The sequence below is a fragment of the Haemaphysalis longicornis genome, unplaced genomic scaffold (genome assembly GCF_048455015.1).
Source record: "Haemaphysalis longicornis isolate Haplotype H1 unplaced genomic scaffold, Haemaphysalis longicornis Haplotype H1 scaffold_3, whole genome shotgun sequence".
In the NCBI taxonomy this organism is placed as follows: domain Eukaryota; kingdom Metazoa; phylum Arthropoda; class Arachnida; order Ixodida; family Ixodidae; genus Haemaphysalis; species Haemaphysalis longicornis.
The window spans coordinates 24168168-24190603 of NW_027526335.1; the positions used below are offsets into that span (position 1 = coordinate 24168168).

General features: G+C 49.5%; 1 protein-coding gene across 1 annotated transcript; it reads left to right on the forward strand.

Annotated features, from left to right (window-relative positions):
* The first annotated feature begins 1007 nt into the window (after window positions 1-1007).
* LOC144175175 (glycoprotein 3-alpha-L-fucosyltransferase A-like) lies at window positions 1008-21481 on the forward strand. Its single transcript, XM_077704279.1, has 7 exons — window positions 1008-1025; window positions 3728-3977; window positions 8329-8379; window positions 9622-9901; window positions 11441-11624; window positions 17989-18143; window positions 19843-21481. Exons 1-7 carry the CDS (start codon window positions 1008-1010, stop codon window positions 20159-20161), a joined length of 1257 nt encoding a protein of 418 aa, XP_077560405.1. The 3' UTR covers window positions 20162-21481.
* The last annotated feature ends 955 nt before the right edge of the window (window positions 21482-22436 follow it).

Sequence of the window (22436 nt, forward strand, 5' to 3'; positions counted from 1 at the left end):
CAGATAGTCTTCTCGGAAGTTACTTATCTAATAAAAAACAGTATGTGCAGCTAGGGACTGTTTTTAACCTGTTATTGAACATTAAACCAGGTGTACCACAAGGATCAAAATTAGGTCTTTTGCTGTTTCCAATTTACTTCAATTATGTTATATGTATAACAGGATCACCTGAACTTGTTATGTACGCGGATGATAGGAAGTTTTCTTTCCTTCCTTTGATGCAACTGAACTGGACCGTAGATTAACGAATAATTAAACCACTTATCCGAACAGTTTTTGCAAAGCAAGCTGGAGTGAAACGTAAAAAAGACCACCTACATAGTATTTAGACCACGTAACGAGAACATTCAAGAGAAACTCCTGATTGATTTTACAGCGCAGGTGTAATGTAGGTGTAATATTTAGAATTGCACACTTGATACCGCTTTGTCCGAAAAACAGTTATACACTTTTCTACTCGAAACTCTGTTACTGAGCGCTGATGTGGGGCACAACAACGAAAACAAACTACTCCAAACTAACTCTTCTACAAAAACGGATGCTTCGCGTATATTGAAATTACCATGGTTGCCATGCGCATCTGCGAACGGTTCGTTATTCGAGCGCTTTGCTGTTCTTCGAACTGACAAGATATATTATTTGAATCTGTTGTGGACCATACATAAAGGGAAAATACAAAATACAACAAACAGCACTATTTTCCACTATTCTCTTAGGCGTAGCAAATGTCATCCACCAAAAAGAACTAATTACGGAAAACAGAGTTTCTTGTTTCAGTCGACAGAAATACTAAACGGAATTGGGAAAGCTGTAAGTTTCAACATTCCTGAGAAATTATTCAAAAAGTAAGTTAACCAACTATTGCTCACTGGCAACCCGTGATTGCTTGAATATCCTAGACTTTTTATGTTGTCTTTGTTTTCTTACTGTTTGCAACACCGCGTAGTGATTGATGAGCATTCTTCCCTGTGCTTTTTGCTACCGCGCATTCCTTAGTAGGAGGTATGATGTCCCTGGCGCTGACTGTAAGAAGGTACATTTAGAAAAGCCTCAAAATAATTTTTTTCATATTTCCGTTCTTTGTCTTGCAGTTAATATTTGAGCGCGTTATTTTTCTGTTGCGAACTGTATATAAGTGTTTATGTGTATAACACAGAAATAAGGGTTGGCAGTCGAGAAAACCTCGGAAAGCAAAGGGGAGGATGTGGTAGATCATTGAAACAGATTAAGAATTTGGAAAGAAAGAAAGAAAGTGAAGAAAAAATGCCCGCCAGGTGGGATCCGAACCCACGACCTCCAGAATACCGGTCTGGTGCGATAACCACTACGCTACCGGCGGGGCGATTTTCCCATTCACTTTCTGGGGTATTTATGTTAGGTATGTTTGTTTCCTGTGCTTGGGGGTGGTAGCCAGCGCCATTCGGACTAATCGGGGTGAAGGGGACCTTCTTTTTAACCCCCGGGTCGTGACTCGAGTGTCTACGACATGTCCAGAGTGGTCGACCAGCTTTGAACCCTCTTAAGCTCCCTTTGGCACCAAGACTGCCAGAACAGAGGCCCTCGCTATGCATGTAGCGAATCAGAATAGGAAATGAGGGGCTCGTTGAAAATAACACAGAAATAAGGGTTGGCAGTCGAGAAAACCTCGGAAAGCAAAGGGGAGGATGTGGTAGATCATTGAAACAGATTAAGAATTTGGAAAGAAAGAAAGAAAGTGAAGAAAAAATGCCCGCCAGGTGGGATCCGAACCCACGACCTCCAGAATACCGGTCTGGTGCGATAACCACTACGCTACCGGCGGGGCGATTTTCCCATTCACTTTCTGGGGTATTTATGTTAGGTATGTTTGTTTCCTGTGCTTGGGGGTGGTAGCCAGCGCCATTCGGACTAATCGGGGTGAAGGGGACCTTCTTTTTAACCCCCGGGTCGTGACTCGAGTGTCTACGACATGTCCAGAGTGGTCGACCAGCTTTGAACCCTCTTAAGCTCCCTTTGGCACCAAGACTGCCAGAACAGAGGCCCTCGCTATGCATGTAGCGAATCAGAATAGGAAATGAGGGGCTCGTTGAAAATAACACAGAAATAAGGGTTGGCAGTCGAGAAAACCTCGGAAAGCAAAGGGGAGGATGTGGTAGATCATTGAAACAGATTAAGAATTTGGAAAGAAAGAAAGAAAGTGAAGAAAAAATGCCCGCCAGGTGGGATCCGAACCCACGACCTCCAGAATACCGGTCTGGTGCGATAACCACTACGCTACCGGCGGGGCGATTTTCCCATTCACTTTCTGGGGTATTTATGTTAGGTATGTTTGTTTCCTGTGCTTGGGGGTGGTAGCCAGCGCCATTCGGACTAATCGGGGTGAAGGGGACCTTCTTTTTAACCCCCGGGTCGTGACTCGAGTGTCTACGACATGTCCAGAGTGGTCGACCAGCTTTGAACCCTCTTAAGCTCCCTTTGGCACCAAGACTGCCAGAACAGAGGCCCTCGCTATGCATGTAGCGAATCAGAATAGGAAATGAGGGGCTCGTTGAAAATAACACAGAAATAAGGGTTGGCAGTCGAGAAAACCTCGGAAAGCAAAGGGGAGGATGTGGTAGATCATTGAAACAGATTAAGAATTTGGAAAGAAAGAAAGAAAGTGAAGAAAAAATGACCGCCAGGTGGGATCCGAACCCACGACCTCCAGAATACCGGTCTGGTGCGATAACCACTACGCTACCGGCGGGGCGATTTTCCCATTCACTTTCTGGGGTATTTATGTTAGGTATGTTTGTTTCCTGTGCTTGGGGGTGGTAGCCAGCGCCATTCGGACTAATCGGGGTGAAGGGGACCTTCTTTTTACCCCCGGGTCGTGACTCGAGTGTCTACGACATGTCCAGAGTGGTCGACCAGCTTTGAACCCTCTTAAGCTCCCTTTGGCACCAAGACTGCCAGAACAGAGGCCCTCGCTATGCATGTAGCGAATGTGTATACGTAGACAAATATATTATTTTTCGATGACTCAGACTTCTCTGACCTTATGTGCTGTAATTCTTTTTTTTTTGCTCACCTCATTTCTCATATTCTCTTACCAGTTGCTTTATAATTTTTTCTTATACCCCTTTTTGTGTAAACGATTTACTTTTATCGGTTGCGTGCATAGACAAGTGGGCTGAGACAAACGTTTCTGACATGGTGTGTTGGGGCTGAGGACCTTGTCAGGCCACCTGTGCCTTTAGTTCCAGTCTCCTCTCGCTCAGACGAGAAACAAAGAATGTGATGTATGCCTTGCTCCAGTGGAAAGTTTTTCCGTACATAAGAACTTACGCACGAATGCAACGAAACCTCCCGCTTCTACTCCCTTTCGCTACAATTGGCTAAAGCGAAGGGCAAGCTTGTGACAACGTAGACCAGATGCTCAAGTTTTTGATCCACACATTTTTGAGTGGAGCAGTTTTAGCAACACCACAATCTGTGTCCTGACCAACTCCTTTCGAAAAGAAATTCCATCGATTTGTTTGCTTGCGCTTGCAACCAGGGCTCAGTAAAACACGAACACGATGAGTGTGAACACCCAGGGGTGCTGATAAACTTGCCGGAAATCCTGAAGTACGAACTTCGATCGCCATTTTTTTTTGCGGCCTTGTGCTCTAAAATTGGTGGTTATTGGATAAATCCGAATTTTTTAAAATTTAACTGGCGAGTGTTTTTCGGATTTTTTTATTAATTTGGAAACCCGGAGCCCTAGGGATGGCGTATCCCGTGCACACGCAGGGACAGCGGGGACGCCGACCACCGGCACGACGGGGGCGTCCAGTCTTCGGCCAGCCGTAAGCGGCTCTGGTTCTTCACCAACGGCACCGAATGGCCACGCCCCTCGAGCAGGCTCTCCCGCCTGGCAAGGGTGTGGCCCGACCCGAAGGCGCCGCACGACGACCGCATCGTGGCACAGCTCATGTACTTGCCGCCCCGGTACAAGGGCCAAGCGACGAACCTTAGTAAGGGCAAAATTCTAGAGCGCTGCAGTCTTGACGCGGACTTGCACACTCAAGTGAGGATTCCCTCATGCTTGTTTGACTGAGGAAACCATTCAAAGGGGGAATCGCATTTTGAAACCATCCTTGGCCCGTCCTTGAGTAAGGAGGCCCTCAGAGAAGCGAGGAGCCGCTTATGAGCGCCTGCGAATTTGTAACTAATGATGGAAAAGTTTGCCGCCGCGACCGTCACCCCTTGACCGGCCCCTGGGCAGCACCCGCCGAAGCTCGAACCGCTCGCTAATCGTCTCCAGGAGTCTCCTGTTCGCACCCGTCGGCACCTTCACCACATCGTATTACTCGTGTGGTCGCGGCCTCTTTCTCCACGCGCTTCGTTGCCATTTCTCTGAAACCTTCTCCTGCTGTTGCTGTTTCGCTTTTAGATGCGAACGCATCTCATTCACTCGCCTTGTCCCTGCATCCATCCGGCGTTATCGGCGTCCTCCCCTCCCCCATTCTCCTCGCCGCGCTAGCTGCGCTCTCCGCCGCTCACGCCCTCTCCTCTCCGATAGCGAACACTCTCTCGCGAGGGGCATTGGATTGGATTCGATTGGCTTGGCTTGGCTTGGCTTCGCTTGGATTGAATTAAAGTGGATTGTGTTGGATTGTGTTGCGTCATAGCCGCGGCAGACGCACTGGCGCCGGCGCGTCCACTCAACGTTATGTGCGCTATAAAACGCGGTGCCTGCGCCGCTCCGCTCTATCGTTCCAGCGCCGTTCCTCCGCTGTCCAACGCTGCAACGTGAACCCCCTATGCGTCGCATCTACACAGGGGTTCCCGCGAGGGGAGGTGGGAGTTTTTCTAGCTCGTCCTCCGCTTTTCTGTGGGATTATGTGTACCTCATGACGAATTTCTGGCAGTCTGTAGGAGTGGCATAGGTGTTGTTCGAGGGATTAAAAAAAAAAAAAACGCCTTCAGAGTTATCGACTTCGTGGGCTTGCACATATACTTGGGAGGGTCTGGGACGGTGTTAAGTTAAAGTGTTAAGACCCTAAAGTGTTAAGACCCTTGTCCTTCTGAAAAAAAAAAGTAAGTCGTAGATTATAGACCATCATCGTCATCATCAGAATACTGAGGTCCACTGCAGGACCAAGGCATCTCCCCCTCACCTCCAACCACTCCTGCCCTGCTATGCGCGAGTCCATTCTTTTCCTCCGAATTTGCTTATTTCGCCTCTCCGTCCCTTCTTCTAGTCCCGTCTCTCGCCATCCATTCCGTTACCCTCGTGGCCCACCTGTTGTCGGTTCGTCTCACTACAAGGCCAGCCAAAGTGAATTTCTTCGTCCTAATTTCTATAATATCTTCTACTTGAGTTTGCTCCCTGATCGACGATGCTCGTTTCCTGTCCCTAAGTGTTACTACTATCATTGTTCGCTCCATGGCCCAGAAGGCCGACCTTAGGTTGCTTCCCAGTAGCTTCGTAAGGCTCCAAGCTTCCTCTCCATACATCGTCACCGCCAGCACGCATTGGATGTATACGATCTTTTAAATGCAGAGCATTTCAGTAACTCACGATGTCACCCGCGTTGACTTCCGTAGTCGTAGTCCGCACCGTCGTTGTCCGCACCCCTCCCCCTACACTATATAAAAAAAAATACTATCCGGCGCCTGGTTTTGATCCCTCGACCCTGCGGGCGGAACGCAATGTACATGGTGCTCTACCCACTGCGCCACAAAGCCAACACAGAATGGGAGGCTACGAACGCGCCTTATATCCTTGACTCATTCAAACTACGTCAAGAAGCTGCCGATACAACGCATTCACTACCACCAACTCCCAACACTAAACGTTAACGCAATACACCCACCCCCTATGCGACGCATTTACTCGAGTCCCCCTCGCGGGGAGATGGGCCCAATTTTTTACGGATAGAGGGCGTATACTTGTGAGAGCTCGGCGAACGCACGCAAGCCCATTCCTTTTCTGCGCCGGATTCCTTTCTCGTAGTTCGTATAAGCTCTGACCGTCTGGCCAAGATAGTTTTGCGAGGTTTGAGGGCTAGTGTATCGGCAATACTCACCACCAGAGGGGGTCTGTTCCAAGTCGGTCTTAATGCGGTATGCAACTGCATGCATTCTATGCATCAGTGCCGCTTTCTTGGCGAAATCTATTTTTCAGTGTCACCAGTTGACGGGCAGTCAGTGGATCCCGCGTCGTGCGTCGCCAGTTTGTAGCAAAAAAAAAAAAAAAAACGGTGCCATTACACTCCGTAAAGGCGGATTATCAGGGAGCTTTTGTGGGCTGCTGTTTGGCACAAATTCGCGATGTAGCGATGTCGTGCCGGGAAAGCGTTCCGCAGGATTGTGAGTAAGCTTCACTGTGCGACACACAATTTTGAAAAGCCAGATTACAGAGATCGCGATTACGCCGATATTTTTAAATTCCGCTTCACTTATACACGCACATGCAGTGCTGGGAAGACATTTTGCAGGTACAATGTACAGTTCTATTAAAATATGAACGCCGGAGACGATCAGGTTGCCGCAGGACAAGGGTGTGCAGAAATAGGACTGAGCAAGCTTCACTACGCAACACGATATAAGAAAGCCAGCTTACAAAAAGATGCACTGGCGATTACTGTACTCCTTATGCGAAATGTGTGCACAGTGTGAACTGCGGTGTTCTCGGTCACGGCACATATCTGCTACGTCTCAGGATGTGATCACGTGATCACCGAACCCACAGCGGCGCGCGCTACTATGCTGATCTCGCTGCGCGTCGCCGCCGCCGGTGACCATGTTGTTGCAAATCGTGTTTGAACCTCCCGCGCAAATGTCTCGTGGTTCGCATGAGCCACGCATGGAGTAGTAGCAGAGTCCGTCAAAGCATTGACGGACTCTGGTAGTAGCGTCTGCCGAAAGTGCGAGGGGGGGGCAGTGAAAGAGATGGCGCCATTAAGGCGCTTGCCGCCCTCCCCTCCAGAATGTCGGCAGAAGCTCTGAGGAGCGTCTCGTGCGGGCTCAGCATGCTTCCCTTCCCCGCACTTTTTCGCCGCATTTCCTCTGCCGCTTCCTTCCTGGTTTGCTTGCCGGGTTACGACGGCGATGCCGTCACCATCGCCGCCACCAAACCCCAGTATCGGCCGCCAGAGTGCTTGCGCATTAAAGACAAGCTTACACTGATCTTCGTAAAGTCGGCTTCACTTGCAAACATGAACGTATGCCGGGAAGACATTTCCTCGGGACAATACACACCATCTTATAACAAAACACGAAGCTCCGGACACACCAGGTGGCCGAAGGGAGAAAGTATACCGAAGTGAGGAGGAGGGAAGTGGCTTTTCTTGTCCTACAGACGCAAAAACAAACAAACAAAAAAGGCTTCGGCTATGTTGAGCTAACCCTGAATATGCAAAGCGAAAGCTTGGCTTAGTCTTGTTAACTCTTGGTTTCACTTGGGTAACCTTTGGTTTAGCTGTATTTGGTACGCTATTCGTCCAATGCCTGCCTTTCTCTACGGTTGTGGTCCCGCTTCCGGCGTTTACTGAGCTTAACGGTTCGCTCTTCCTCAGTCTTGATTGATTGATTATGAGGTTTAACTCGCCGACGCTACACAGGCGATTAGGCGCGCTGTAGTGGAGGGCTCCACCGTATTAATTTTGAGTACATGGGGATCTTTAACGGGCGCCGGAATCTCGAACACACGTGGAGCGTTCTCGCTTTTCGCCTGCACCATAAGAGCGGCCGCCTTTTCAGTCTCCGACTGCGCAGACACACGAAGGACGAAGGGAGAACCACGAGCGCCGCCGCCTCGCTGCCGACCCAGCGTGGCATTCGTGTGGCAGCAGCTGTGGGGCTGGTCAGCTGCTTATCAGCTGAGTGGTGCTCCCGCCACAGCTGCCACCGCTCAGTTGAGCAGATCTGACTGAAAACGGGGCCTTGTGCACAGCGCTGAAAGCGGGCACGGCGGGTCTCGTGACGCGTTGCAAAGGGGTGTGGCACAGCTGCGGTCAAATGAAGGTCAAATTGCGGGCGGCGGCGAAACCGCCCGACGAGATTTGTAAAGCTTTGCTTTTAAAACGTGGGAGTTAGACTATCACAGCTCCGCTGTAAAAGCTATCGACGCTGCAACCAGTGGTGCCCACGGTGCAATGACTGGTGAAAGCGCCACGAAATCCTGCCCGTAAACGTGCGTGGGAACCGTTGAAACTGGATGCATGCAATTACGCCGCCAAACATCTGAGGTTTTTAAAGCGCAAGACAGCGTTGTGAGAACTCATTTCGCGAAATCTTAAAATCTGAAAAGTCGATTGTCGCATTGAATGGTGGTCTGTGAATGTGTTCTATAATACAACTTTACTTTTGGCTTTGCAGGCACGACTTACAATAAATCGAGTAATTTCGACTGGCGCAATGACTCGAATGGTGAGTTCCTTTCGCTATCTGCGTAAGTTTTTGCTCCAAAACTTACCTATCTCGTATTTGTTTTACCCTTCCGTCTAAAACGCGGGAACGTTGATGATTGCACTTTTTTTACCTTATTTTAAAATTTGGTGGGTGTCACTAGCAGTAATGTTTCTGAACAAGTACAGCGTTTGTAGGCACCTTTCTAAAGCGTCTTTTTTTCGCACACGTCTTTTGTCACGCGTCTTTTTTTCCTCGAAGTTTCTCACACGTATTTTCCTGACACAGGTGCAAGAATTAAATGAACTTTTCCATTAGAATTCAGTCAAGTGAACTAAGTGCAGCCTATGACAACGGACACGAAATTATTAACTATTGGTGGGGAAACAATGCCTGGAGTTGTTGCAGAGCAATATGTTGTTGGGAAAGTTAGTACCCGGCTACAGGCCACATCATAGCGCGAAAGGTGGACGAAGACTTAGAAGACAGACGTGACAAGCGCTGTCCAGTCTTCGTCCGCCCTTCCATCTGTAATGGGTTCTTCAGCTGAGTGCCAACTTTTCCGACAGCACATTGCCCGCATTGATGAGACGATGAGTCTTGGTGGATAAGGGTTGGTATCATTGACTTTACTGCCACGAACTGGTGTGAAAGTAGCAGCGTATTCGCACTTGCCGTGTCTGAGCGACGTCACCTTCTTTCGGCCGTCAGTCAATGATGATTGCCGACGGCAGTTTGATGATGATGTCAAGAGCTGGGCTCTCGTAAACTGTGATGATGACGAGAGGTGAGCTCTCGTCATCATCACAGTTTACGTTCCCAGTGTGCCCCAGTGGGTACTACAGTGCTTACGGCAATGTTCTTCTGCAGCAAAATTTCTCCTATAGTGGGCGCGGTTTTATGTACCCCGTCCGTTCTTGCTAGTTTGTTCTCTTCTCAGCCATGTCGTACACTGAATGTCTGGATTGTATGCGCCGACACGCTGGCTAGAGAAAGTGAGATAGTGAACTACACTACGAGCATCAAAATGTCGGGTGGAATCCTCAGTCCAGGACTCCACTGGAGAATCTTGCTGTAACGAACCTTTCCACCAGTGTAAGCTGAAAGTCGGGACCTGTGCTTGACAGCTCCTTCTCCCACTGCCCATAAAAAGGGTGCCGGATGGCTGGCATTTGCAATGTAGCGGGATTCCGAGCAAATTTTTGCTGCTAAATACGTCCGTGTAGTATCTGCTAATCGCCAAATGCTCTTGGACCAACGCAGCCACGGGTCTGAAGACAATCTTGTTGCGGGGCAGTTGGTACAACTTTCACGAAGGCCGGATGCTGTTCCTGCGGGACCGCTGTCCGGTGGATGCGTGTCGCGTCTACAAGGGCTGGCACAACGAGAACATAACGGTGGACGCCGTCATTCACAAGGACTCTTTCTACAACTTTTACCCGAAGCCCAGCCGGCAGCTCTGGATTCTGTACCTGCTCGAGAACCCGCTACACACGTCCGTCGGGAATGATTCCGGGAGCATCGACATAACGGCCACTTACCGGTACGAAATAGATTACGGGTAGAAACAGTTGCCCGTGTGGCTAATTTGTTTGCACTTGTAATGGCGCTCCCTAAGCCGTGCGTTGGTGCACCTCGTCAATTGACCAATGTAGCTTTTTCCACACGATAGAGAAATACGGGAAATGTCGCATTTGCCAAATTTGTAAGCGCGAGCTATGCCGCGAGGCTTCTTTTAGTTGGTACCTGGTAACTCGTTATTTACAATTTGGTGGCGTCCTATCAGTTGCTTGGGTGCCGCGAATGCCGCTGACACCCCATGCCTTCCCGCCCTTTTCTTGACGTTATGGGTCACTTCTTGGACACGCGGGATCACAACTGAGCACTCTTTTTTCTTTGTTTTTAATGGGCTTCGACGCACTTTTTCATCGTTAGTTTGCAGCGTTTTTATCCCATAACGTATGAATCAACGCATGATTGTATCCGTCTTTTTAAGAGCCTGTCAATTACTTTCCTCTAAGCAGAACTTCAAATTTGATGCGGAACGACCGACTATCCCCCGTGTTTGCTTTGCTCTCGTTTGTGACTTTATTACGGAGCTATACCAGTGAAAGTAGCGCAATGTCACACCACCTTTTTCTATTAAACAGAAGGATGTGGGCGTTGTATCAAGCAGACATTTGTCCGTGCATTGGCCACTATATGCAACTAACGCCAATGAGATCATGACTGCGCAGCTCATAAAATGATGCTATAAAAGACGCCGGCGGGTCATCTCTGCTCTACCCGCCTCAGGATCATTCAGGAGCGGAAGTTATAGAAACGGCAGCGCGGTCCCGCTCCCCATGAAAGGCGTCCTCGGATGACACACATGCGCATTGTTCCTGCTAGGGAGCTGTCCCGTGACCGCCCTCCTAGTTATCTGTCAACCTGCGCAAGGAGCAGCGCATTAATCTAAAAAGCAGTGTGAAGTCCCAAACCCAACTATCTTGCTGGGCTCGAGAATGAGAAAAAGAGGAGGAATTCTTAGACAAAATACCTCTGGCTGTGCATGCTCAAACTTCGATAAGAGTGAGTGAGTGAGTGGCGGGTGGGTGGTGGGTGGCTGTGGGTGAGCGGGTGAGTGAGTGATTGAGTGAGTGAGTGAGTGAGTCAGTGAGTGAATGAGTCAGTAGGGGGTGGATGAGTCGGTAAGGGAGCAAGTGAGTGGGTGGGTGAGTGAGGGAGTGAGTGAGTGGGTTGGTGAGTGAGTGAGTGGGTTGAATGCACGCACGAACTGGCGGTGGAATCCAAGCCCGATGAGTTACGAAGCGAAAACCATAACCGCTTAGCCACAACTACCTTAAGAGTTTGTTTCCTAGGGAAGTCTTGCCAGGGTCTTGCTCGCTTTCTCGCGTGCCTGTTGACTGGCTCAGTATGATATTCAAATTTGATGCGGTCAACGGCTTTCTCTCGGAAAGGTCACAATTAATTTCCACTTTACGTGCATCATGTGATCTTTGTGAAGCTCTAGTTAGCGGTTATGGCTCCTGTTTTGCAAAGTGACGAACGGTATTTACTGACTCTCCCGCACGCGCAACAGGAAGGACTCGGATATTGTGACACCGTACGAGAAGTTCGTGCTGTTCGACCCCCTGGTGAAGGCCATCAAGCGCGACATCGACTACGCCCAAAACAAGACCAAGATGGTCGCCTGGTTCGTATCCAACTGCCACGCTGCCAACCGGCGCCTGGATTACGCCAAGAACCTGGGGAAGCACATACAGGTACGCAGAAACGGCTCTTCTTGCTCCTTTCTTTGCGAAGTATACAAAAACAACGGCTATACCTAACCCTTCCACTAGTTCGCTTCAAGGACGAAGTAGTTCTTTTTCATAATTTGAACTATGATATCTGCTACTCTAGTCTGTTCCCTGATCCAGGCAGCTCGTTTCCTGTCTGTGAGTTTTACTCTTAACATTATTCGTTGCATGGCCCGTTGAGCCGACCTAAGTTTGCCTTCTTGTTGTTTAGTAAGGCGCCAAGTTTCAGCTCCGTATATCATCACCGGCAGTGTGCACTGGTTGTGGATTTTGCTTTTCAGTGACAGATGCAGCTTATTTTTCAGTATCTGGGAGAGCTTGCCGAGTGCTCTCCAGCCCATACCCATTCTTCGCCGGATTTCTCTCTCGCATTTCGGGTCAGCACTAACCATCTGTCCGAGGTAGTTATATTCTTTTACTTCTTTTTTTCTTATCCTGTCCATTTACGGGCTTAGCTTCGAAAATGTCGTCAAAATACTGCCTAAGTGTATTTATTTCGACCGCGCTTCGTAGTTCTGGCTTTTAGTACGTATATTGGCCATTGGGTTTGTTTGTTTTGTTTTTACTGCCCGGCCGCGCCCGGCTGTGTTATCTGTGTCCCAAGCGAAGCGCGTGTTCCATTCTTTATTTTTATAGCACGGGTTACCTCATTCTGATACGGAGAGAATTTCGTGCTAACGTCACTATCCTCGAATAATCTTCTTTGATCTACAATGTTCTAGATGTAAATCGACGCTTCGAGAAACACTCGCGCCGAAAGATAAAGGCCTGCAGAGCAGACGCCGCGGTATCCGAATCGCCGACGCTCGCCCGCACACGTCACTTTGTTGACTGCTGCTTCGCTGCCTGTGTATTCTTTGAGTTGTTAGGGGAGCACAAGTTCGCTCAAATAAACGTGTTTTCGTTCAAGACAACTGCGTTGTCTTTGGCTTCGTGACATCTGGTGGAGGTGCTGGGTACGCACCCCTAATGCTCCCTACGACCTCTGGAAGCCGCCGAGCCAGTCCAACTAGAGCCAGCCGCCGACTGCAAGGTTTAATGCCCGAGTTCGGTCTTCTGCCAGAAGGGCCCAAGAAAATAAACGCTGCAACCAACACTATGGAGCAACAAGCCACTCCTCCCATCATCCTGCAGCAGCCCCGGGAACCGCCATCGTTCCGGGGAGCTCCCGCTGAAGGCCCCGAAGAATGATTGATTGATTGTAGGGGTTTAACGCGCCGACGCAACGCAGGCGATTAGGCGCGCCGTAGTGGAGGGCTCTGGATTAATTTTGACCACCTAGGGATCTTTAAAGTGCGCCGAAATCTCGTACACACTGGCGTTTTTGCTTTTCGCCTCCACCAGAAAAGCGGCCGCCGCGGCCGGGAATCGAACCCGCGACCTCGTGCAAAGTAGCACAACGCCTTAGCCACTGAGCCACCGCAGCGGGTGACCCCGAAGAATGGTTGGAGAAGCTGGAGCGCGTCCGAATCTTCAACAGATGGGACGATGAAGAAACTGTCCGCCATGCCTTGTTTTACTTAGCAGATGCAGCTCGAACTTGGTTCGAGAACCATGAGAGCTCTTTGGCCGACTACGCAATTCAAAAGCGAGTTCCTTAAGACCTTCACTACCGTGGTGAGAAAAGACCGAGCTGCGCTTTTGCTTGAAACTCGAACGCAGCACCCAAACGAAGGAGTCGTGATCTTTGTTGAAGAAATGAAGTGACTATTTCGCCGTGCGGACTCGGAAATGACGGGAGAAAAGAAACTTATATTTCTTATGCGAGGAGTAAAGCAAGAACTCTTTGCTTGCCTTGTCCGCAATCCCCCTAAAACGGTGGCAGAATTCGCGTCTGAAGCTGCCGCGATGGAGAAGACGCTAGAAATTCGAACGAGGCAGTACGACCGCCCTGTCAACGCGCTGTTCTCGGAGACCATCGGTGCTGCAAACCGTCGCTGCCCATACAAGAGGCTCGGTTTGCGAGGGTTTTCCGTCGACGCACCCCGCCCCCGACCCGGCCAGCGTCCATCGGAGGTCGAATAATACCTGTCCAAGACCAGCCGTGGACCAGCCCGTTTCAACCGATCACCTTCGCCCTACCCATACCAGTCGCCCAACCTCCGTAGCAATGCTAATTTCGCACGTGGAAGGTCCCCCAGCCCACGTGGGGAAACTAAAAGCAGCAACTTCTGGAGGTGAAGTTGCACGACCGCGGAAAAATGAAAACCCTCCAACGACGCAACGACTCGCAGAAGTCGATGATTCCCGACATGCCCTCAGCCCGACGACCCGATCTAACCCGAACGTGACTCCTGAACACATCGACAACCACACGGCGCGACGCGTACACGACATGACCGAACCTGCCGCTGAGAAGACGATGACCACAACGCCCAGTGCCCGACCGTCAAAACGCTCAAGCCGAGATACGACGCCACGACGCACCCGGAACTCGAAGAAGGCAGCGTCTGACGTTCAGCTGTCCATCGACGGCTTTGAAGTAGTCGCCCTAATAGACACGGGAGCCGACTATTCAGTCATCAGCGGACCATTTGCGTCTAAGCTGAAGAAAGTTATGACCAGATGGGACGGTCGGCACAATCGCACAGCAGGAGGCCACCTCGTGACGCCAAGTGGAACGTGCACATCGCGCGTCACCATAGACGGCATACCCTGCGGCGTTCGTCATTTTGCTTAACTGCTCCCGCGATGTAATTCTTGGAATGGACTTTTAAATGCAGAGCATTTCAGTAACTCACGATGTCACCCGCGTTGGCGTCCGTAGTCCGCGTCCGCATCGCTCCCCCTACACTATATAAAAACAAGAAAATTCTAAATTGCACTACAGAGCGGATGCGCATCACTCGCTCGGAAGCACGGCCCGCACATAAGTGCGAACCAGTACAAAGAAACATCCCCCTCGCGAGGGGCACGATCAAATGCAGAGCATTTCTGCGGGGGGGCGCGCCTGCAAGTCGTATGGATTACGTATTGGTTGTTGTTGTTGTAATTGTTGTCTTCCAGCGTAGACATTGTCGATGAAGTCGATGGTGAAACGTGCCGTGAACCCCCTGCCGCGGCTATGACGCAACGTGGAGCGGCTATGACGCAACGTGGCGCGGCTATGACGCAACACAATCCAACACAATCCACTTTAATCTAATCTAATCCAATCCAAGCCAATCCAAGCCAATCCAATCGAATCCAATCCAATGCCCCTCGCGAGAGAGTGTTATAGCGCCGAAATCGCCACCACGCGAACGCGTGATGCTGACGTCACGATCACGCCACAGATGTTAGCGACCGCAGCGCGCGCGAACGACATATGCGGTTTAAGCGCGAACCGACCGCGGCGAGAGAGCGCGATGCGAGCGCCCCACCTGTTCTTGCGCGCGAACCTAACGCGGCGAGAGAGGGTGTTGCGCACGTCTCCACCTGTTGTGCGCCCGAACCGAACGCGGCGAGAGAGGGCGTTGCGAGCGGAGAGAAGGCGAGGAGGACGCGGGGGAGAGGGCGCACCTCTGGCCGACGGTTGAATGAGTCAAGGATATAAGGCACGTTCGTAACCTTCCGTTCTGTGTCGGCTTTGTGGCTCAGTTGGTAGAGTACCATGCACCTTGCGTTCCGCCCGCAGAGTCGTAGGATCGAAACCTGGCGCCGGCAAGTATTTCTATAGTGTAGGGGGAGCGATGCGGACGCGGACTGCGGACGCCAACGCGGGTGACAGCGTGAGTTACTAAAATGCTCTGCATTTAAAAAATAATACTTGCCGGCGCCAGGTTTCGATCCTACGACTCTGCGGGCGGAACGCAAGGTGCACGGTACTCTACCAACTGAGCCACAAAGCCGACACAGAACGGAAGGTTACGAACGTGCCTTATATCCTTGACTCATTCAACCGTCGGCCAGAGGTGCGCCCTCTCCCCCGCGTCCTCCTCGCCTTCTCTCCGCTCGCAACGCCCTCTCTCGCCGCGTTCGGTTCGGGCGCACAACAGGTGGAGACGTGCGCAACACCCTCTCTCGCCGCGTTAGGTTCGCGCGCAAGAACAGGTGGGGCGCTCGCATCGCGCTCTCTCGCCGCGGTCGGTTCGCGCTTAAACCGCATATGTCGTTCGCGCGCGCTGCGGTCGCTAACATCTGTGGCGTGATCGTGACGTCAGCATCACGCGTTCGCGTGGTGGCGATTTCGGCGCTATAACACTCTCTCGCGAGGGGCATTGGATTGGATTCGATTGGATTGGCTTGGATTGGCTTGGATTGGATTAGATTAGATTAAAGTGGATTGTGTTCGATTGTGTTGCGTCATAGCCGCGCCACGTTGCGTCATAGCCGCTCCACGTTGCGTCATAGCCGCGGCAGGGGGTTCACGGCACGTTTCACCATCGACTTCATCGACAATGTCTACGCTGGAAGACAACAATTACAACAACAACAACCAATACGTAATCCATACGACTTGCAGGCGCGCCCCCCCGCAGAAATGCTCTGCATTTGATCGTGCCCCTCGCGAGGGGGATGTTTTTGACGGACAACGGTGTAACAATTGATCTACAGGCGCTATCGTAGAGAGTGACCAAAGGTTGCTCCTCGACGGAGGTGTCTCCGTCGCAAGAGGCATTGCGCGCTTTAAGCAACGCAAATCCCAAGTTTTGGTCACTAATTTCAGCGAGGAATATCATTTAAACAGGGGCGCTGCAATAGCGTTCCACGACGAAACGAAAGAAGCAAGTGACGTGATCGCGAATGCCGACTTTGAACGCGCACTCGAAGATACCTTCAAGCCTCCGAATCACTTCGACGTGAATCCGGCGTTACCGCAAGAAGAACGGAAGAAATTATTGGATTTGCTGCGTCACTACTGAGAGTGTTTTTCGTCGAACTCAAAACTACGTCAGACACCTCTAGCGAAGCACCGAATAATACCCGAAGATGGAGCCCGACCTACCCGGCAGTCACCGTACCGAGTCTCTTCACACGAGCGCGAAGCCATCCGGACTCAAGTCGACGACATGCTCAGCGACGACATTATACAGCCATCGAAAAGCCCCTGGGCTGCGCCGGTCGCACTGGTGAAGGAAAAAAGACGGCACATTAAGGTTTTGCGTTGACTACCGGCGACTAAACAAACAAACCCAATTGCCTAGTTCGCGGCAATATATATATATATATATATATATATATATATATATATATATATAGTGAATCAGAAATGGGAAATTAGGGGCTCAGTGAAATAAGAGGGAAAATAACGGTCGGCAGTCAAGAAAACCTCGGAAAGCAAAGGGGAGGTTGTGGCGGGTCATAGAAAGATGAAGGATTTTTTGGGTCAGAAAGAAAGTGGTGAAAAAATGAAAGTGGTGAAAAACCTGATATTATTTTCGGTTTCCCCTGAAAACCTTACAGACCTCCGAAGCGTCACCGCATTGATTCAAGAAAAAGCTATACGTTCACCATGAGCTCCACAACCTCCCAAATGCGCAACAAAAAGCCACCCGAACTTGAAGCCGCTGAGGACACAATGACCAGTATCGCTGGCGCCTGTCACCCCCATAGGAAAACAAGCTTGAGGGCTACACCTTGTCGCGCGTCGCGGTCATACCTACGGCGCCCTTCTCCCTGAATCGCTCTTTCTTCGCCTTCGGTCGCCCCATCGGCAATTAACTCTTGAAGTCGCGCATATCACGGACACCCCAGACATACCTCGCTTTCTTCTATTATAAGAAAGAAATTGAATAGGCTGGTTGGAAGAGAGTTGCGACAGTCGTCCTCAAGTTTTAAACATCCAGTGTACATTTCCTTTCTTTTTTTCGTGGCGGTTTGGCAGGAGGGGGGGGGGGGGGGGGTACGAGTGATCGAACTGGAATAAAAGCAGCAGCGTCTTGCAGCATTGTGTGAAGTAAAATCAAAGCGCTTCAGTAACACCTAAAGTATTAGGGTTGTTCCCATGAATGTTAAAATAAAGGAAAACTTCGAACGGAAGTAAATTAACAACGTTAATTTTTATCATCTACTACCGAAATTGGGTTTTACGTGCTGATGCTCCGCATCGATTTAGCATTCGTTCCCGCGCACGGCAAAGCAAACACAACTCTCGAACGTAAAATCATATCAACAGACAAAATTACAATATTAAAGCTAAACTGTTTTTAAAAGGATGCCTAGGACATCCTGTACGCCGAAATGTCCGCACCGAGATGTCCTACACCGAAAAGTCCGTGCACCGAAAGGTCCGTGCACCGAAACGTCCGTACACCGAAATATCCGTACACCAAGAAGTCCGTGCACCGAAATGTCCGTGCACCGAAAATTCCGGATCCCTCTCGTCACATGCCGTGTTCTTCCGCAGGTGGATATCTACGGCACGTGCGGGCCGCTATCATGTCCACGCCACAAAAGCGAACAGTGTTACCGGATGCTGGACAACGATTACAGGTTTTACCTGGCCTTTGAGAACGCCAACTGCAAGGACTACATCACCGAGAAATTCTTCAACGCTTTGAGGTACGCCTACTGCTCTCTTTCCGAGCAAATCCTGTTCTTGGCTAAGATTTGTCGCGCATGTATATTTCTAAAAATACACTCAGCGGAAAAATGTTGAACCACTTCATAAATTTTTTGGCCATTGTGACACACGATGCTTTTATAGAGGTTCTTATGGGGCCTTATTATGAAGGATTTTATGTGGCCCTTGCATTGTGGTTCTTGGTACATGGCGCACGATTTTATCAATGCCAACAAGCGTTGATGATAGAGAAAGACCCGGTTATCCGAGGTCTTCTCAAGCAGACGCTGATAAACTGTGCGGAGTTAAAACTTGCCCTCGACGAACAGGCAGCTCACACTGAACTGGGTTCAGGCTCTCTAACGTGGACTCTTCACGGAGCCGATGAGGCATGATCCTGCCTATATGATTATGCCTTGTCCTGCTAAAAAACCGGGGAAGTTGCAGGAATGTGTCGTCAAAAGTCGGGTGCCTAATGTTTCTTCGTAAAGTGACCGAATTTACCACGCTAGCACGCACTAGAAATGCTCCGGTTTATAGTGATTAACATGTGAATTGAGGGTTGGAAATTAAAAAGAAAACGTGACCATACCAATTCAAGTGGGGTGCGAAATGATTTGTAATCACAAGGCAATGCATTTTCCTCTCCCCCCACAATTACCTACAAAATTGTGACTGTTTTTCCTGGAATTCATCCTCTTAGCATTTAGTAAAACGAGTAAGGCGGTAAGGCAGAAAACGCGCCTTTCTTAGAAGGGCAGTGAGGCTGTTGCTCGTGGGTGCAAAAGGAAACCCTTTCTCTGAAACCTGAAACCACTGAAACCTTCCACTGAAACCCCTAACGGGAAACCTGGGGAGGGGCGAAGCATGCTGTGTTATAAGTGTGTTCTTCCCTCCCGGGCGTTTTTTCCAATGGAGATGAAACCGTTCTGGGGTAGAGCTATAAATCTTTGCTGTAAAAGTCTCGTATCTTTGAAGCAGGACGCGTACTAGCGCGAGGCGTAAACGAGTGTCGTGGTGTGTTTGTACTACGCGTTACGAAGCGTTCCAGCGCAAGGCGTAAACGAGTGTCCCGGAGTTTTTTTTTTAGTACGCGTTACGTTCTAGCTCGAGGCGTAGACGAGTGTCCCGATGTTTTAGTGCCGGGCTACATGAGACCACGATTGCCGCCAACAGCCCGAGCCCCCAAGGGGCTTCGCCCCCCAAAATCTGGCGTGTTTACGGGACCTGCGTGTGTTATGCATGAAGTGTGCCCTAATTACGGCGGCGCACAAATCATGAGACTCTGAGTGATCAGGTCATGCCAAAAAGGAACTCTTGAGAAGGTGCAATGATCGCGTATGTGCGAACAATGGATCATACGATTACACTTCCACACTTCCCAAAGCGACCAGGGTATTCTCGTGGCAGCATAAGACAGATTAGATATTATAGTCGGCATACATACCGTCGGATTTCTACGATAATCCGCCAGTCGATTTTTCTCGCGGTCGGTTTTAGTTGAAAGCCACTCAAGCCAAGTTGCAGAAGGTGATAAGGACCTAAAAATGAAACAAGGAGTAAACAACCAATACGTTGTTTACTCCTACCATTGCGTCTCGTTAGAGACTTGCTTTTCACGAGCTTCGTGCACTAATGACTGCGTGCGCTACTCGGGCTGCTTCGGTGTTGGTGGAGCGGGTGAACTTCTTTTCGCAGGCACAACGTGATCCCTGTGGTGATGGGCGCCCGCCGCGAGGACTACCTCGCCGCGGCGCCGTACCACTCCTACATCCACGTGGAAGACTTCGCGTCGCCCAAGGAGCTCGCCGAGTACCTCCTGCTCCTGAGCCGCAATCGGACTCTGTACAACGAGTACTTCCACTGGAGAGGCACCGGCGAGTTCGTGAACACGTACTTCTGGTGCCGCCTGTGCGCCATGCTTCACGCCCCGCCACCGCCCAGGGGCAGGCGCACCAGGAACGTGTCGCAATGGTGGAAGGATGGCGCTTGCGCCGCTCCCACAAAGCCCGCCTGAACTACGAACTGCTTACGCGAGTCAACTAATCCTACCCGCCGTTCTTTCAGAGTCTTGATTTGTCTCCCGCGTGTAGTTGAGTCGCCGGCCGACAGTTCCCGCACCTTCCTGCGGACTCGACTCGGATTCGGTTGGGTTCTATTCAGCTCCCGTGAATGCCACGGCACTGGGCTTGGATTCTGCCGGGTTCTATATCCGGCTTACAATCATTGTTTTGTTTGTGCCATATCTTCCTTCAACTTAATTTATTTGTGTGTTTCAGCGTTAGTTTTGATTAATGAGAACAATCCTCGATCATACCGTATTATTTATTAGGTTGTGTCTACATTATAACAATTGTTCGAATAAATGTTTGAAGGTTTTTTTGGGAATGCTCCAAACCACAATCCCAGTTCAATGTACTGCGAGCTGTTTACCATCATGGCCGGCGTCATGTTTTTGACTCATCAGTGACGCTGCTACGAGAAAAGTGGGGAGTCAAATATCGTCATGTAAATTCTATGCAGCGTATTACAATATGAAGAATTTTTGTTTTTTTTTTAGTCGGTTCTTCAAGTTGCTTGCAAGGACGACAAGGTTCCACCGCCTTGCGTCTGATATCCTAATAAATTCGGCCATTTGGGTATGCCCGAGTTCCGCGAAGTATTCACACATTGTGGCCCGAGTTGCGCAACGCAGATGAATATGCCCTGATTTTTCGATATGAGAGCGGTCCACGCTAGGCGAGTTATCTCTAAGGTATCCCTAGCACAACTCATTTGCTCTCCGTGCAGGACTCGTGAGCAACTGCACGAATCTGTCTCCAGAAAATCAAGCGCAACCCAAGAACAGAGCGCGAGTGTTGAAAGTGACTACAGTACGAAGGATCAAATAATAAGCTTTCTCGCTGCATTAACAAAACTTCCGTTGATTGGTTTACTAGTGAGTGAGTGATTGAGGGAGTGAGTGAGAGAGAAAGAGAGGGAGAGAGGGAGGGATGTGGAGAGATGGAACGGTTAGCGGATTGAGTGAAATTTTGAGTGACGTTTGAGTAGTTTTAATTATGGTGGAGAAATATGGAATGCGAGATGTTGGAATAGTGCGTAGGAACCACGCCAAAAATTGCAGAGGACCCTTAAGCCTACTCCTATGACAACGCGAAAGCGCTTATTTTGTCTAGGTCTGTCTGTCAAGTGTTCTCCCTATGCAGACTACCTCAGGCGACCAACAACCTCCATGTGGAACTCGCTGTAGCAACTTGATTCGGAAACACAATCCATGCTGTGGCACGGATAAAATGAAGTTAAATGAATACAGGGAATCGAATGAAGGAATTCATTAAGAAGCCCTTATAGTTTGAACAAATACTAACGTGAAAAAGCTAACAACGTTGTTCAAAGGTTTTTTTTGCTGAGGGAAGAATCAAGAGCGAAATTCTAAGGACGAAAATCGGGCCTATACAGACCCTTTCCGTGCAAGAATGGTGGTATTATTGGGAAACCATTTCTCCGTTATTTCCTCCGATGTTACTTGCTTGTGCCTTCGCTTTGCTTTAGCGCTCGCATGCATCGACATTAAATATTTTATAAATGTTGTTGTCTGAACATTAATTCTGGTAATATATCAATCCCACTGCCAATATATTTACATGAGTCATTCGATATGGACGTAGTGCATCGTCTGCCACCAGGACCGCGCTAACTTGTCGGAATCACGAGCTCCACACCGAAAATGACCTCACCCGCCGCGCATTCTGGAGCGACACGTTTGAGTAGTGCATCTGTCCACGTACAGCCTCATGCACTGCTTCATATTCTTTGGAAAGCACCGCTCAGAATGCCTGTTGTACTTCCACGCTCTCACACTATACCACATCACCTGGGAGTGCAACAACAATTGGCTAACTTACACAACACCAGAACAAAAAATTGTGCAGAAATTCAGAGAATTATCTACTAATGCGTAGCATTCTTATGCTGCCTGTTTGGAAATGCTATACGTTGTGCCATTTTCCATAGTTTTTTAAAATATTTTTCTCAGTTTTTAGTTTTTCAAAAGTTCGTCCGACGAATAATCTCCATTTACGTTACTACAGCGATCACATTTACAACTTTCGCGGAGTTTGCCTTACTGTGGAAATGCAGGGCATTACACGGTTCGTCATTTTCGGTAATTATTTTATGTTTTTCTTAATTTTTAGTTGTTAAAAATTTCGCTCGACCAATTATCTCCATTTACGTTATTCCAACGATTACATTTGGAACTTTTCCGAGATTTGCATTATTCTGGAAGTGCA

Coding starts and splice junctions, on each gene's coding strand:
- LOC144175175 (XM_077704279.1), top strand. Junction 3,978..8,328: donor GGGCCAAGCGACGAACCTTA/GTAAGGGCAAAA, acceptor TTGGCTTTGCAG/GCACGACTTACAATAAATCG. Junction 8,380..9,621: donor CTGGCGCAATGACTCGAATG/GTGAGTTCCTTT, acceptor GGACCAACGCAG/CCACGGGTCTGAAGACAATC.